This window comes from Sinohyriopsis cumingii, chromosome 5 (genome assembly GCF_028554795.1).
Source record: "Sinohyriopsis cumingii isolate HCF-2022 chromosome 5, ASM2855479v2, whole genome shotgun sequence".
Taxonomy (NCBI): Eukaryota; Metazoa; Mollusca; class Bivalvia; order Unionida; family Unionidae; genus Sinohyriopsis; species Sinohyriopsis cumingii.
This window is the reverse complement of record NC_142965.1, coordinates 19,912,499-19,926,693: the sequence shown is the minus strand read 5'-3', so window position 1 is coordinate 19,926,693 and position 14,195 is coordinate 19,912,499. Positions and strand designations below refer to the sequence as shown.

The window sequence follows — 14,195 nt, the reverse complement described above, 5'->3', positions numbered from 1 at the left end:
TTCCGACATCGGGTCTGGGGCTGATGGGACAACTGCATGCAGTCGCTAGTTTCTCTGTTTACTCTAAGATCAGTTCACCTCATTTGCCCAAGAAAATGTTTTATTAATGCAAAATTAAAAATTTTCAATGCTTTTTGCTTGCAACAAAGGTAAGCTAAGCTACAAACCTGAGCTTTCTTCAAGTAATAATTTGCCACACCTACCATAAGGCATAACATATCTTGTAATGGGGATTCCCATCCATCTGTATACTCCTTACTTTAGTTGCACACTTTAGTCCCTTTACCAAACATTTTAAGTAGCTTGCTGTTGGTAATAGAAAGAAAGCTTGAAAGTATTAAAGTGATTCCACACAATAAATGGTCTTATATACCAGGTATACTGACACTAAATGGTTTGCATTCAGGATAAGAAAAGTACCCATTTCATTAGTGATGAAATTGACAAAGGTCAAGGTTACAGTGACTTTAAGAACAATACAGTCAGTGTCAGAGAGACTTCAAAGAACGAAAAATAAATTGCACCAAAAAGCTAAACTTCTATATCACAAATCATTACCAAACCATCACCCTGGGCCCTTTAGCTTGTGGGACCTTGTCTCATGTTTCCGCAAGTTGTCTGTATTTTTTAATACTTTGCAATTCCTAATATGAGGCAACATGAATTAGATCTGCTGAATGATACAATTATTAGATGAGGGAATACCAAATAATATTGATACATCCATTTGATAAGGAAATACCAAATACAATTGATTGATACATCCATTAGATAAGGGAATACCAACAAATATTGATTGATACATCCATTAGATTAGGGAATACCAAATAATATTGATTGATACATCCATTAGATAAGGGAATACCAAATAAGATTGATTCATACATCCATTAGATGAGGGAATACCAAATAAGATTGATTCATACATCCATTAGATAAGGGAATACCAAATAAGATTGATTCATACATCCATTAGATAAGGGAATAACAAATAAGATTGATTCATACATACATTAGATAAGGGAAATAAGATTGAGTCATACATCCATTAGATAAGGGAAATAAGATTGATTGATACATCCATTAGATAAGGGAATACCAAATAAGATTAATTCATACATCCATTAGATAAGGGAATACCAAATAAGATTGATTGATACATCCATTAGATAAGGGAATACCAAATAAGATTGATTCATACATACATTAGATAAGGGAAATAAGATTGATTGATACATCCATTAGATAAGGGAATACCAAATGAGATTGATTAGATAAGGGAATACCAAATAAGATTGATTCATACATTCATTAGATAAGGGAATACCAAATAAGATTGATTCATACATCCATTAGATAAAGGAATACCAAATAAGATTGATTCATACATCCATTAGATAAAGGAATACCAAATAAGATTGATTCATACATCCATTAGATAAGAGAATACCAAATAAGATTGATTCACACATCCATTAGATAAGGGAATACCAAATAAGATTGATTCATACATCCATTAGATAAGGGAATACCAAATAAGATTGATTGATACATCCATTACATAACGGAATACCAAATAATATTGTTACATTCATTAGGTAAGGGAGTACCAGATAATATTGATTGATACATCCATTAGATAAGGGAATACCAAATAAGATTGATCAATATATCCATTAGATAAAGGAATACCAAATAATATTGTTACATTCATTAGGTAAGGGAATACCAAATAATATTGATTGATACATCCATTAGATAAGGGAATACCAAATAAGATTGATTGATATCTCCATTAGATAAGGGAATAACAAATAAGATTGATACATCCATTAGATAAGGGAATACCAAATAAGATTGATTGATACATCCATTATATAAGGGAATACCAAATAAGTTTGATTGATACATCCATTAGATAAGGGAATACCAAATAAGATTGATTGATACATCCATTAGATAAGGGAATGCTAAGTGAGATTGATTAATACAGCTATAAAATTAGGGAATGCTAAGTAAGATTGATTGGCATATTAGAACATTTAATTGAATCATTTGGAAGAGAAGACAAAGGCTATCTATATCTCTCATTCAGATGTTTTAATTAGGCCCTCTCTCAGTCAGATGTTTTAATTAGGCCCTCTCTCAGTTAAATGTTTTAATTAGGGCCTCTCAATTAAATGTGTTAATTAAGGCCACCCTCCATTGAATTAGGGCCTCTCAGTCTAATGTTTTAATCAGGGACCCTCTCAGCATACTGTTTTAATTAGGGCCTCTCTCAGCCTAATGTTAGGGTGTCTGTCAGTCAGATATGATAATTAGGGCCTCTTTTAGTCTAATGTTTTAATTAGGATCTCTCTCAGAAAATGTATTAATTAGGGCCTCTCTCAGCTTAATGTATTAATTAGGGCCACTCTCAGCCTAATGTTTTAATTAGCACCTCAGTCTTAGATTTTAATTAAGGCCTCTCAATATGATGTTTTAATAGGACCTCTCTCAGTCAAATGTTTTAATTAGGGCCTCTCTCAGCCTAATGTATTAATTAGGGTGTCTGTCAGCCAGATATTTTAATTAGGTCTTCTTTTAGTGTAATGTTTTAATTAGGATCCCTCTCAGCCTAATGTTTTAATTAGGGCCTATCTCAGCCTAATGTATTAATTAGAACCACTCTCAACCAAATGTATTAATTAGGTCCTTTCTCAGCCTAATGTTTTAATCAAGGCCTCTCAGTCAAATGTTTTAATGAGGGCCTCTCTCAGTCAAATGTTTTAATTAGGGCCTCTCCCAGTCATATGTTTTGATTAGGGCCTCTCTAAGTCTTATGTATTAATCAGGGCTTCTCACAGCATGTTTTAATCAGGGCCTCTCTCAGTCAAATGTTTAAATCGGGGCCTCTCTCAGCCTAATGTTTTAAATAGGGCCTCTCCAGGTCTTATGTATTTGTTAGGGCCTCTCATGGCCTAATGCTTTAATTAGGGCCTCACACAGCCTAATGTTTTAATTAGGGCCTTTCTCAGCCTAATGTTTTAATTAGGGCCTGTCAAAGTTATCTCTTGATCTGCCTATACCTCCATTTGTCTGTCTGTCCATGAACAATTTGCTTTCCACAGTAGAACTTTAATAGGAATTGGATTTTACCCAGATTTGTAATGCAGCTGTATATTGCTGAGAATTGAACAAAATATATAAATTCCAGCCTTCTCTGTCATCATTTATATGACCTATGACTAACTTTAATTTCCACAGCAAAACTTTGTTATTGTTTGTTAGACTTTGGTATGCTTTGCCAAGGTTTATTTGACTCAGGCCAACTTGAGTATGCAGCTTAACTTTGACAAGGTTTGTTTGACTCAAACCAACTTTAATATGCAGGTTAACTTTATCAAGGTTTGTTCGACTTGAGACAACTTTTTCATGCAGTTTAACTTTGACACATTTTGTATGACTTGTGCCAACTTGGGTATGCAGGTTGACTTTACCAAGGTTTGTTTGACTTAAGCCAACATGAGTATGCAGTTTAATATTGCTAAGGTATGCAGGTTAACTTTACCATGTTTTTTTGGAATCAAGCCAGCTTTGGCATGGAGCTTAACTTTGCCAAGGATTGTTGGACTCAAGCCAACTTTGGTATGCAGCTTAACTTTGCCAAGGATTGTTGGACTCAAGCCAACTTTGGTATGCAGCTTAACTTTGCCAAGGATTGTTGGACTCAAGCCAACTTTGGTATGCACCTTAACTTTGCCAAGGATAGTTGGACTCAAGCCAACTTTGGTATGCAGCTTTATATTTATGAGACATTGAACGAGTTTGATTTTCAGCATTCCACAGTCATTTATTGGAGTTATGTACCTTTATTCCTTATCATTATGAGTTTGTTTTCTCCATCATGACCTTGGTATGCAACTTTTCATTGCTATTACCTTGAATGAACTTCATTTACAGCATTTCATATCATTTACAGCAGTTATGCCCCTTAATTTTACGTTCTCATTACTTTGTTTTCTGCATCATTACTTTACTAAGATTTTTCAGATGTGATCCTAATTTTTATATGCATTTTGTATTGACGAGACCTTCATTGAGTTTTCATGCCAGCATTCCACAACATGATTTATAGTAGTTATGCCTCCTGATTGTCTGTCCACATGACTTTGGTTATTGCAGCACAACTTGACCAAGCTTTGTTGGATTTCAGTTAAATGTGGTATTATGGCTTAAATTTGATTTCCAGCATTCCATAACAATATTTACAGAGTTTTGCCCCACTGATTGCCATTCTCCCTGACTTTTGTTTTTATAGCATCTCTATACCAGTAATTGTTAGATTTCAATCAAATTTGGATGCAGGTTTTAAAACTTATAGGATCTTAATTGAGTTTTATTTATATCATTTCACATAATTATTTAAAAGAGTTATGGCCTTTGATTGCCTTCTAGATTCTACATCATAACTTTATTAAGGAATGTTAAACATAAGCCAAATTTACATTCATATAAATGAAACCTTACATTATCTGTATTTGTCATAATCCATATTATCATTTAGAGGAGTTATCTGCCCCTGAGTGCCATTCTCATACTTTTGGATGTTGAACAAAAGTTATCTGTTTAAGGCCCAGATTACCACATTTTAACAATTGGGGAACTTTGCAATGTACCCAATGTTAATGAGTGGGGTCCTTTGCAATGTACCCATAGTTAGTGAGTGGGGTCCTTTGCAAGTTACCAATTGTTAATGAGTGGGGTCCTTTGCAATGTACCCATTGTTAATGAGTGGGGTCCTTTGCAGTGTACCCATTATTAATGAATGGGGTCTTTTGCATTGTACCCATTTATAACAAGTGGGGTCCTTTGCAAGTTACCCATTGGCAATAAGTGGGGCCCTTTGCAAGTTACCCATTGTGAATGAGTGGGGTCCTTTGTAATGTATCCATTGATAATGAGTGTGGTCCTTTGCAGTGTACCCATTGATAATGAGTGGGGTCCTTTGCAATGTACCCATTGATAATGAGTTGGGTCCTTTGCATTGTGCCTATTGATAATGAGTGTGGTCCTTTGCAATGTACCTATTGTTAATGAGTGGGGTCCTTTGCAATGTACCCATTGATAATGAGTGTGGTCCTTTGCAGTGTACCCATTGATAATGAGTGGGGTCCTTTGCAATGTACCCATTGATAATGAGTTGGGTCCTTTGCATTGTGCCTATTGATAATGAGTGTGGTCCTTTGCAATGTACCTATTGTTAATGAGTGGGGTCCTTTGCAATGTACCCATTGATAATGAGTGGGGTCCTTTGATTTGTGCCCATTGATAATGAGTGTGTTCCTTTGCAAGTTGCCCATTGTTAATGGGTGGGGTCCTTTGCAATGTACCCATTGATAATGAGTGGGGTCCTTTGCAAGTTACCCATTGTTAATGAGTGGGGTCCTTTGCAAGTTACCCATTGTTAATGAGTGGGGTCCTTTGCAAGTTACCCAATATTAATAAGTGGGGTCCTTTGCAAGTTACCCATTGTTAATGAGTGTGGTCCTTTGCAAGTTACCCAATATTAATGAGTGGGGTCCTTTGCAAGTTACCCAATATTAATGAGTGGGGTCCTTTGCAATGTACCCATTGTTAATGGGTGGGTCCTTTGCAATATACCCATTGATAACAAGTGGGTTCCTTTGCATGTTGCCCATTGTTAATGAGTGGGGTCCTTTGCAATGTACCCATTGTTAATGAATGGGGTCCTTTGCCATGTACCCAATGATAATATGGTACCCTTTGCAATTTTTCTATAGTTAGTCACTTTAGATTTGTTTATAACAAATTTGCCAGGTTTTTAATCTGTTCATAAATTTGTTTACCTTGTAAAATCAGTGTTAATTTGTGTTCAGTGTTTGTGTCAGAGCCTTAATTAGTCTAAACTGCTTATTTTCAGGTAAAAACTGAAAAATGTCATTTTGAAATGGGGCTTATATAGTCTGCAAAACAGATTAAGGACAAATCCTTTTAGTTATGTTGGAGTGTGTGCAATAAAAAGATACATGCTACATGTATTTGATTTGTTTTTTTAGAAATATTTGATGTTAGTATCTAGGCTTTTAACCTGTGATAAAGCGGATCAGTTTTCAGTATCTCTGTAGCATTTACCTAAATCATGAGGTAATCATTTTTATTTATATATACATGTCTGTGGCATGATGCCCCAGTGCTTGACATCACTATAAACTGTCACACTGCAGACATTGTAGTGATATGACTGAAAAATTGTTAAAGCTATGTTAAAAATCAAAATCACACACACACACACACACACATATATGAATGAGTATTTAAAACTTAAGTGAATTTGCATGGGTTGTAGAGAATAGACTCTTCATCTCAAATACATAAAATTAGCATGATGAGTGTATTTTATTGTTATGACAGTCATTGACATTGCACTGTTTTCCACAATCTTGTGTGGCTGATTTATGGCAAGTCATAGATCATTAAAGATTTTCCAAGATTTTGTACACTTTTCATTGATTTGATCACATTATATCGCAGGATTGTTTTTGTGACTATTTGTAAAAATTTATAAGAATTTTTCTTTAAAAATAATTTACCATTTAATAAGAGACAAATGTTGCAACTACTTCACATTATGTCCAGTCTCGTTCAAGTTAAATGCACTGTCTTTGATAACAAGTGAAATCAATTTATATTCAGTCTGGTCTGAGTTCATAGCGCTATCATTGATAACAAGTGAAATCAATTTATGTTCAGTCAGTTCATAGCCGTAAGATACACTAAGGTAACTAGTGACATAAATGTATGTTTTTTCTCGAGTTGTCATTTAGTTTGTAGCACTAAAACACACTTAGGTTACAAGTTATGTTAATTTAAATTCACATCACTATGATACACATTGGTAACAAGTGATGTCAGTTTATGTCCAATTTCCTCTGCAGTTCATAGTTCTATGATACACTTAGGTAACAAGTGACATCAGTGTATGTCCTGTTTCTTGCTTGGTTTTAGTGGAGATTTTATATTGATCTTATCTCAGATAATTTTCTTCCAGTTAATAATCTTTAATTTCTGCCATCTTGTAAGAGCTGTACTTTCATTAATGTAGTTTCAGTTGTTTTGATAGAATAATTGAATTGGATAAATCTAAATACCAGATCTTGCATTTAAATCTTCCAAGTGAATTAAATTCTTCTTCTTGTTCCAACCCAGACACAATGATGATATAAATGTTAGTACATGTATTTAGAATATGTTAAATTAGAATAATTAACTTTATACCATGAACTGAACATTTCCAGTAGTTTGTGAAGTATAACAAAATAGTGGTTATTCACATATACATTCAGTTTTTGTACATTGAAATTAGTTTTGATATGTATCTAACATGAAGGCCTGGATTGATGATAGGTATCATACATGAAGGCCTGGATTGATGATATGTATCACACATGAAGGCCTGGATTGATGAAATGTATCACTCACGGCCTGGATTGATGATATGTATCACACATGAAGGCCTGGATTGATGAAATGTATCACTCATGGCCTGGATTGATGATATGTATCACACATGAAGGCATGGATTGATGATATGTATCACGCATGAAGGCCTGGATTGATGAAATGTATCACTCACGGCCTGGATTGATGATATGTATCACACATGAAGGTATGGATTGATGATATGTATCACACATGAAGGCATGGATTGATGATATGTATCACGCATGAATGTATGGATTTATGATATATATCACACATGAAGGCCTGGATTGATCATATGTATCACACATGAAGGCATGGATTGACATGTATCACACATGAAGGCATTAATTGATGATATGTGTCACACATGAAGGCATGGATTGATATGTTTTATACATGAATGCCTGGATTGATTATAATTGTTTTCTTGTTTAGTGATTATATTTGTCTAATTTTTCATGTAAAGGTGTTTGGGGGGTTGGTGGTCTACTCAACTGCAGATTAGAGGATCGTGAACAGGTTGTCTGGTTGTTCAGTTAAATGCATGCCCAGTTTCCTGGTTTCCAGATGATCAGATTATATACCTTTGGCTTGAATCAACATTATTAAGGAAGAAATTATTGTCTTCATTTCCTTGTCTGTGGATGTTTAATATCTATGATAAACTTTGCAGGTTAAGAATGGAAAAGTGTTTTAAGTATAACTAAATTGCAAACAAAAATATAGTGTAGTGTCATTTTTCATACATCTATGATTTTTTGCACACCATCAAATTATAGTTATTTCTTGTCTTCTGATTGTTGGTACAGAGAACATATTTTTCTTTTTAAATTTTTTACATTTAGGTTATCTAAGAAAATGTAATAAAAAAAAGTAAAATGTAAACATTTTAATAGTTGATTCTTTATAATGTTGACTGATTTGTGTTAATTGTTAACTGTTAATCATTGATTTTGTTTTACCCATGACTTTTATGCATAATAAAAAATAATCATAAAAGGTGTTTTAAAAAACTTGAACCCCTGTATTTGTGTATGGGGGGGGGGGTATCTTCTTTGATTCATTATAGTTGAGGAATTCATGCCAATTTTAAACTCATTTGTCTTGATAATAAAGTTATAATTATGGCATAACTTGATATTTGTTAAATCACCAAGAATTATTTGTTATGCGAAAAGTATACCAAAAAGGAAATCATCAAAATCTATGAGACACTATGAATCTGTTCAGGATTTATGCAGTTTGTTATGAGTCATCAGTAAATGAAGACAGTTTGGAATGTTCTCTAATACACTTCTGATTTGTTCAGTCTAATTCAAGTGTGATAAATTGAGTTATGAAGTATAAATTTAAAATCTCTGCTCTGTCTTTTCGTTAGATATTGATTTGATTTGGCTTAACATAATTGCAGTCTGTTAAAAGAGATTGCTTTTCTTTTCAAATCAGTCAGTTAAATTCACTTCTGTTAATCCATGCAGAATACAATATAAAATAAATCATACAGGAGTGTTGTTTTTCTTTTTATATGCCTACCATAGGGCAGGGTGTTATATGCCTGCCATAGGAGAGTGTTACATGCTTGCCATTGGACAAGTTGTTATATGCCAGTGCCATAGGACAGGATGTTACATGCCTGCCATATGACAGTATTTTATGCCTGCTATAGGGCAGTGTGTTATGCCTGCCGTAGGAGAGTGTTACATGCTTGCCATAGGACAAGTTGTTATATGCCTGCCATATGACAGTATTATATGCCTTATTATATGCCTGCCATAGGACAAGTTTTATGCCTGCCATATGACAGAGTATTATATGCCTGCCATAGGACAGTTTGTATGCCTGCCATATGAGAGTATTTTATGCCTGCCTTCAGGCAGAGTGTATGATGATGTACATCTGAATGTTACCAGTTTTGTTTCTGCACAATACATAAGTTGTCCATCCTGTACAGTTACAAAATTTTGTGGACAGCTTAAGGAAGAACAGTATAAATTCTGAGATCATAATGACAAAGGTAAAGGTAACTAAAACTGAAAAAAGAAAATTGGTTTTGGTACAGAAATTGTAATTATCAAGAATGTACCTTCACCAGTGTTTATGCATGACTTACACATAATGTAAGAAAGAAACCTGTTGATGTTTGGGGTGAAAAATCTAAGTGTTAAAGTTGCTGTGACTTACAGAAGAAAAATTGTTTTGTATAATAACTTTGCCTTTTTAACCATGTATCTTAGTCAAATTTGTGGAGGACGTACAATTAACGTAAGAGAACTATTGTTTCTGAAATCAAATGTCAAGATTATTATGGTTTTAAAAAATTGGGTTATGCAGAATACCTTTTGTTCCAGAGCAAGTTTTTCGGTGAACCCTGTGGATGGCTTGCACTTAGGTTCATAAAGAAACTTATAAATTTTGGGGTCAAAAGGTGATAGGTCATAGTAAGTCCTATAAGTGTTTCTGCTCGTTTAGTTAGTTCAAGATCCCATACATTGATCAAATGTTAAGGTCATTTAGAACATTTGGTCAGTAATATAAACTATTCCCTGCTAAATAGAGGACCATTTAATGTGGAGCATGAATATAATGGTGTTGCCAGTGTGTCCATCACAGTTTGAAATATTTTTATTGCTACTGAATGGAAAGTCAAATCAACATGTTGTTTTCACTAAAAGACTTCTTATAATGTCTAGATAGTTATAAATAAAGATAGTGCCAATCTGATCTGCAGCATGACTGACACTCATTTTGAAAATGGCCATATAGCATGGGGTTTTAGCTAAAAGACTTATTACGATGTCTTGTTGATCCTAGATAAGAATGGTGCCAGTATATGTCCAATATTAGCCACCATGGCAGTCTTCTTTAAAATGTTTTTATCAATATTCCCCCAGAAACATTCATAAGTCATATCAACATTGAGTTTTCACGAGAAGATTTATGATGTCTAATTAGCCATACAAATGGTGCAGATCTCATAATGGCACCATCTTATCAATCTTATTACCACTGTTCCTCTGAATATTAACATGTTGTTTTTACTGGAATGCTTCTTATAATATCCAAATGAAAATTGTACTGACCTCCATTATAATCACTATCATGGCTGTCTTGGAAATCTTGTTATTGCTATTCTTAAATGGATGGTTGTATCAACATGAGAATATTAAAGCTACATTAAAAATCTAAATCACACACACACACACACATAGGTTCACTTATTGGCTTGGTTAACATGGATATTTGAAAAAGTTTGCTAATAGCTTCCCATGAACAGAGGTTTTCTTGGGGTCTCCCTGCACAAACTGTTTAGCTATCATGTATAGCCTATCATGTGCTGAAAAAATGGTCCTAAATCCCAAACCACTAGCCATTCTAAGATCAAGTATGTCAACTATGGCATCTCCTGGAAAATCTTATTACTTATACTCCTGCTTATTTGAAAGTCATATCAACATGAGGTTTTTACCAGAAGACTCCTTATTGATGTCCAGTTGCTTCTAAATTAAAGTCAGTATGTTTTCAACTATGGCCACCATGGTGGCCATGTTCAATGTTTTGTTATAGCTACTCCTAAATAGATGGTAATGTTGACATGGAGTTTTCACCAAAACACAATAAATATTTGTGTTGGTTCCAGATGAAAATGGTACTCATCTAAAATTAGCACGGTTGCCAAAATGGCTGATTGCAAATTGTTGTTATTTGCTCAGAAATTTCAGAAATAGTATTATTTTGAACTCCTTGAAATTCTTCTTGGTCATTAGAGTATTGGTCCCTTCAGTGGCCTCTTGCCTTTCATATTGAGGTCAAATAGACCCAGGAAAACTTTTATAAATTGCAAGTGCGAAGCAAAGCATATTATACTGTACAAACACATTTCTCAGTAATTCCTTCTCTACCTCCCTCCCATTATAATCTCCATTTGGGCATAAATCAGAATTTCAAATCTCTATTTAACATCAACACAGTGATATCCTAAAGTTGTCCATCCATATGTATGTCCTATTCATTTCTATGTATGCCCTGGATTTTTAAAGTTTCAATTAACCTTCCTGTTCAAGTTTGTATCCATCCACAGTAAGGTGATCGATGATTTCAGTTGATTTACCTATCTGCATTAAGGTGAGTGATGCCATCTGCAGTAAGGTGATTGATGTTATCCATTGATTTGTCCATCTGCAGTAGGTGAGTGATGGTGTTGTCCATCCATTTGTCATTTTGCCAATTTGCTTGCACAATATCCATAGACAGTTACAGGATTCCTATCAATATTTGCTCAAAATTTGAAAGGTCAAGATCACCCTTGCTGGAAGAAGAAAAATTGTTTGTGTGCAGGACCATTAAACATGTGGGCATATGATGTGTTGTTCATCTTACTCGTATTTACTGAGCTAAATAAAAGGTGGGCTCAACAACAGAGTGGTCTCTTCATTATCCTTTTCTCCTTAACATATTGGGAATGATTATTACTGTACATTTAAAAATCTATTTCTTAATCTTGCTGACAATTAATGGGATCATTTTCTTAGATTAACATGACTATGTGTTTAAGAATTGTTGGAAGCATTTTTTATTTTCCGATGAATTTTGTTTTTGGCAACAAAGTAGAGCTATCCACACCGTTAAAGGTTTTTGTTAAAATTAGATACAAGGAGGGAAGGGGGAATCATATGCACACAAATGTATGCTAGACACGAGGTACAACAGAACTCTGTCTTGTTTGATTTTATCTAATTTCAGTCTTTTTATTTCAGTCATACCTAAAGGAAATTCTGAAGGAGATCTGTATTTACAATATGAAGGCACCACACAAAAATATGTGGGAGCTGCGGCCAGAGTACAGACACTACAAGGATACAACCAGCTGATCTGATATTGGTGTAGCAGTTTTCTCTCAGGATTGCACTTTTAACAGTGGATTTTGTCAAATTTGCCTTGAGCAACCCAGTACTAAAAATAAAACCAGTTGTTGTTTAATAAAGGTTTCCTTTGATAATAATGTGGTGTAAAGGACTGGAGAAATGCAACTGTTCAGGACAGGTGATTGCCTAATAAAGATTTCTTTTGATAATAATAAGGTGTAAAGGACTGGAGAAATGCAACCCTTTAAGAAGTGATTGCTTAAAATTGTTGACCTTTATGCCATGTTTTACTGTTCATGGATATTTAGTGCTGGACCAAAAAAGCTTATGGGATAGTCTGTTGTCCATCCTCCTCCATCTGCCATCCATTAGCATACATTTGTTATTGCTACTTCTCCTGAACTACTTCGAGGATTGCTATCAAACTTCTCATACACATTCATTCCATGATCTAGTAGTTTGTCCTTGATGAAAAACATGTTACTTGCACATCCAGTATCACTGCTGCAACTGCCAGCTTCAAAATCTTGTTATTGCTACTGCTGAATGATCATATCAACATGGGGTTTTCGTTAAAAGACTTCTAATGATGTCTACTTGGTACTAAATGAAAATGGTACCAGTTGTACATCCAGTATGGCTGCCATGACAGCTGTTGTGAAAATCTTATCACTGTCTACGATAATGAATCTGCCCAAGAATATATCATGATTTGACAGTGTCATATCCAATAGCCATCACACACATCAGTGGCATATGGTGAAGATTAAAATGAGGAAATGTATCTGGCTTGTATACTTGTTGGTAGTACATCTAGTAAACCACTGTAGATGTTGTAAAGAAACTTTAACATCTATGTCATAGAACTTGACAGTCTTAACATACCATAACCATGCCCCTTGCCTCAAGGTTAAGGTAATGGCCAGGGAAAATATAATAAACCAAATTTTAAAATTTAATGAAACTTTAACAAGTTGTATATCTTGAGTTTCTCATTGATATTATAATACCTCCTACCCTCAGTGTCAAGGTCACAACAAGGGGTAATTTAAGGCAGTGACCAGTTTCTTTATCCAAGCTATTTTTTTTTAACCCATACAATTACTGAACTATCCTAGTCCCTAGCACAGGTCATGTTCATTAGTAACCTATACAGATATTGTCATAGAACTACACTAGTCCCTTGCTCAGGTCAAGGTCATTAGTAATCCACACAGATATTGCCATGAAACTACCATAGTCTCTATATAACAGGTCAAGGTCATGAGTAACCCATATAATTTCATGACACTACCCTTGTCCCTGGCTCTGAGGTCAAGGTCATTAGTAACACAGCTATTTTCATGAAAGTACCCTAGTCACTAGTTCAGAGGTCAAAGTCATTAGTAAATCAAAGGTTATTACAAGACATGAAATATGATCTGTAATTTGAGATAGCCTTGTTACAAAGTTCTGGCAGATTTTCATGACTGAAAGCCTTTATCAAGATTAAGCCGATTCCAGTTTTCAACAAAATTCATGCACTATGCTTCAGTGGCTTATCTACTAACACTGTATTTACTATATGACTTCCAAAAGTGTTCTATGTGGAAAGGTGTACAGGTTATAATCAAAGAAGTTGGTTAATATCATCAACATATGATGTAATAATGGCAAGGAGTTGTTGGGGATCATTATTACTGACATGATCTTGATCATGTATTGCTTCAAATGCATGCTAGCATGAGAGATGTGGCTTAAGATATGTAAATAGCTAAAGGAATGTTTCCTTGTGGATTATATTCTTGTGAAACCTTGTAATTTTAAAAATGTTGTAAGTTTTAGAAATAAAATACTTTGCAAAATTCA

At 34.4% G+C, this 14,195-nt stretch overlaps 1 protein-coding gene across 1 annotated transcript in view; it reads left to right on the top strand.

The window, feature by feature from the left end:
• LOC149798742 (general transcription factor IIF subunit 2-like) overlaps positions 1-14,195 on the top strand; it is a 116,982-nt gene extending 102,787 nt beyond the window's left edge. Inside the window, exon 7 of the mRNA XM_089957614.1 lies at positions 12,240-14,195. Within this exon, the coding sequence (XP_089813740.1) occupies positions 12,240-12,353 (114 nt within the window). The 3' untranslated portion in view covers positions 12,354-14,195. The remainder of the gene's footprint in view (positions 1-12,239) is intronic.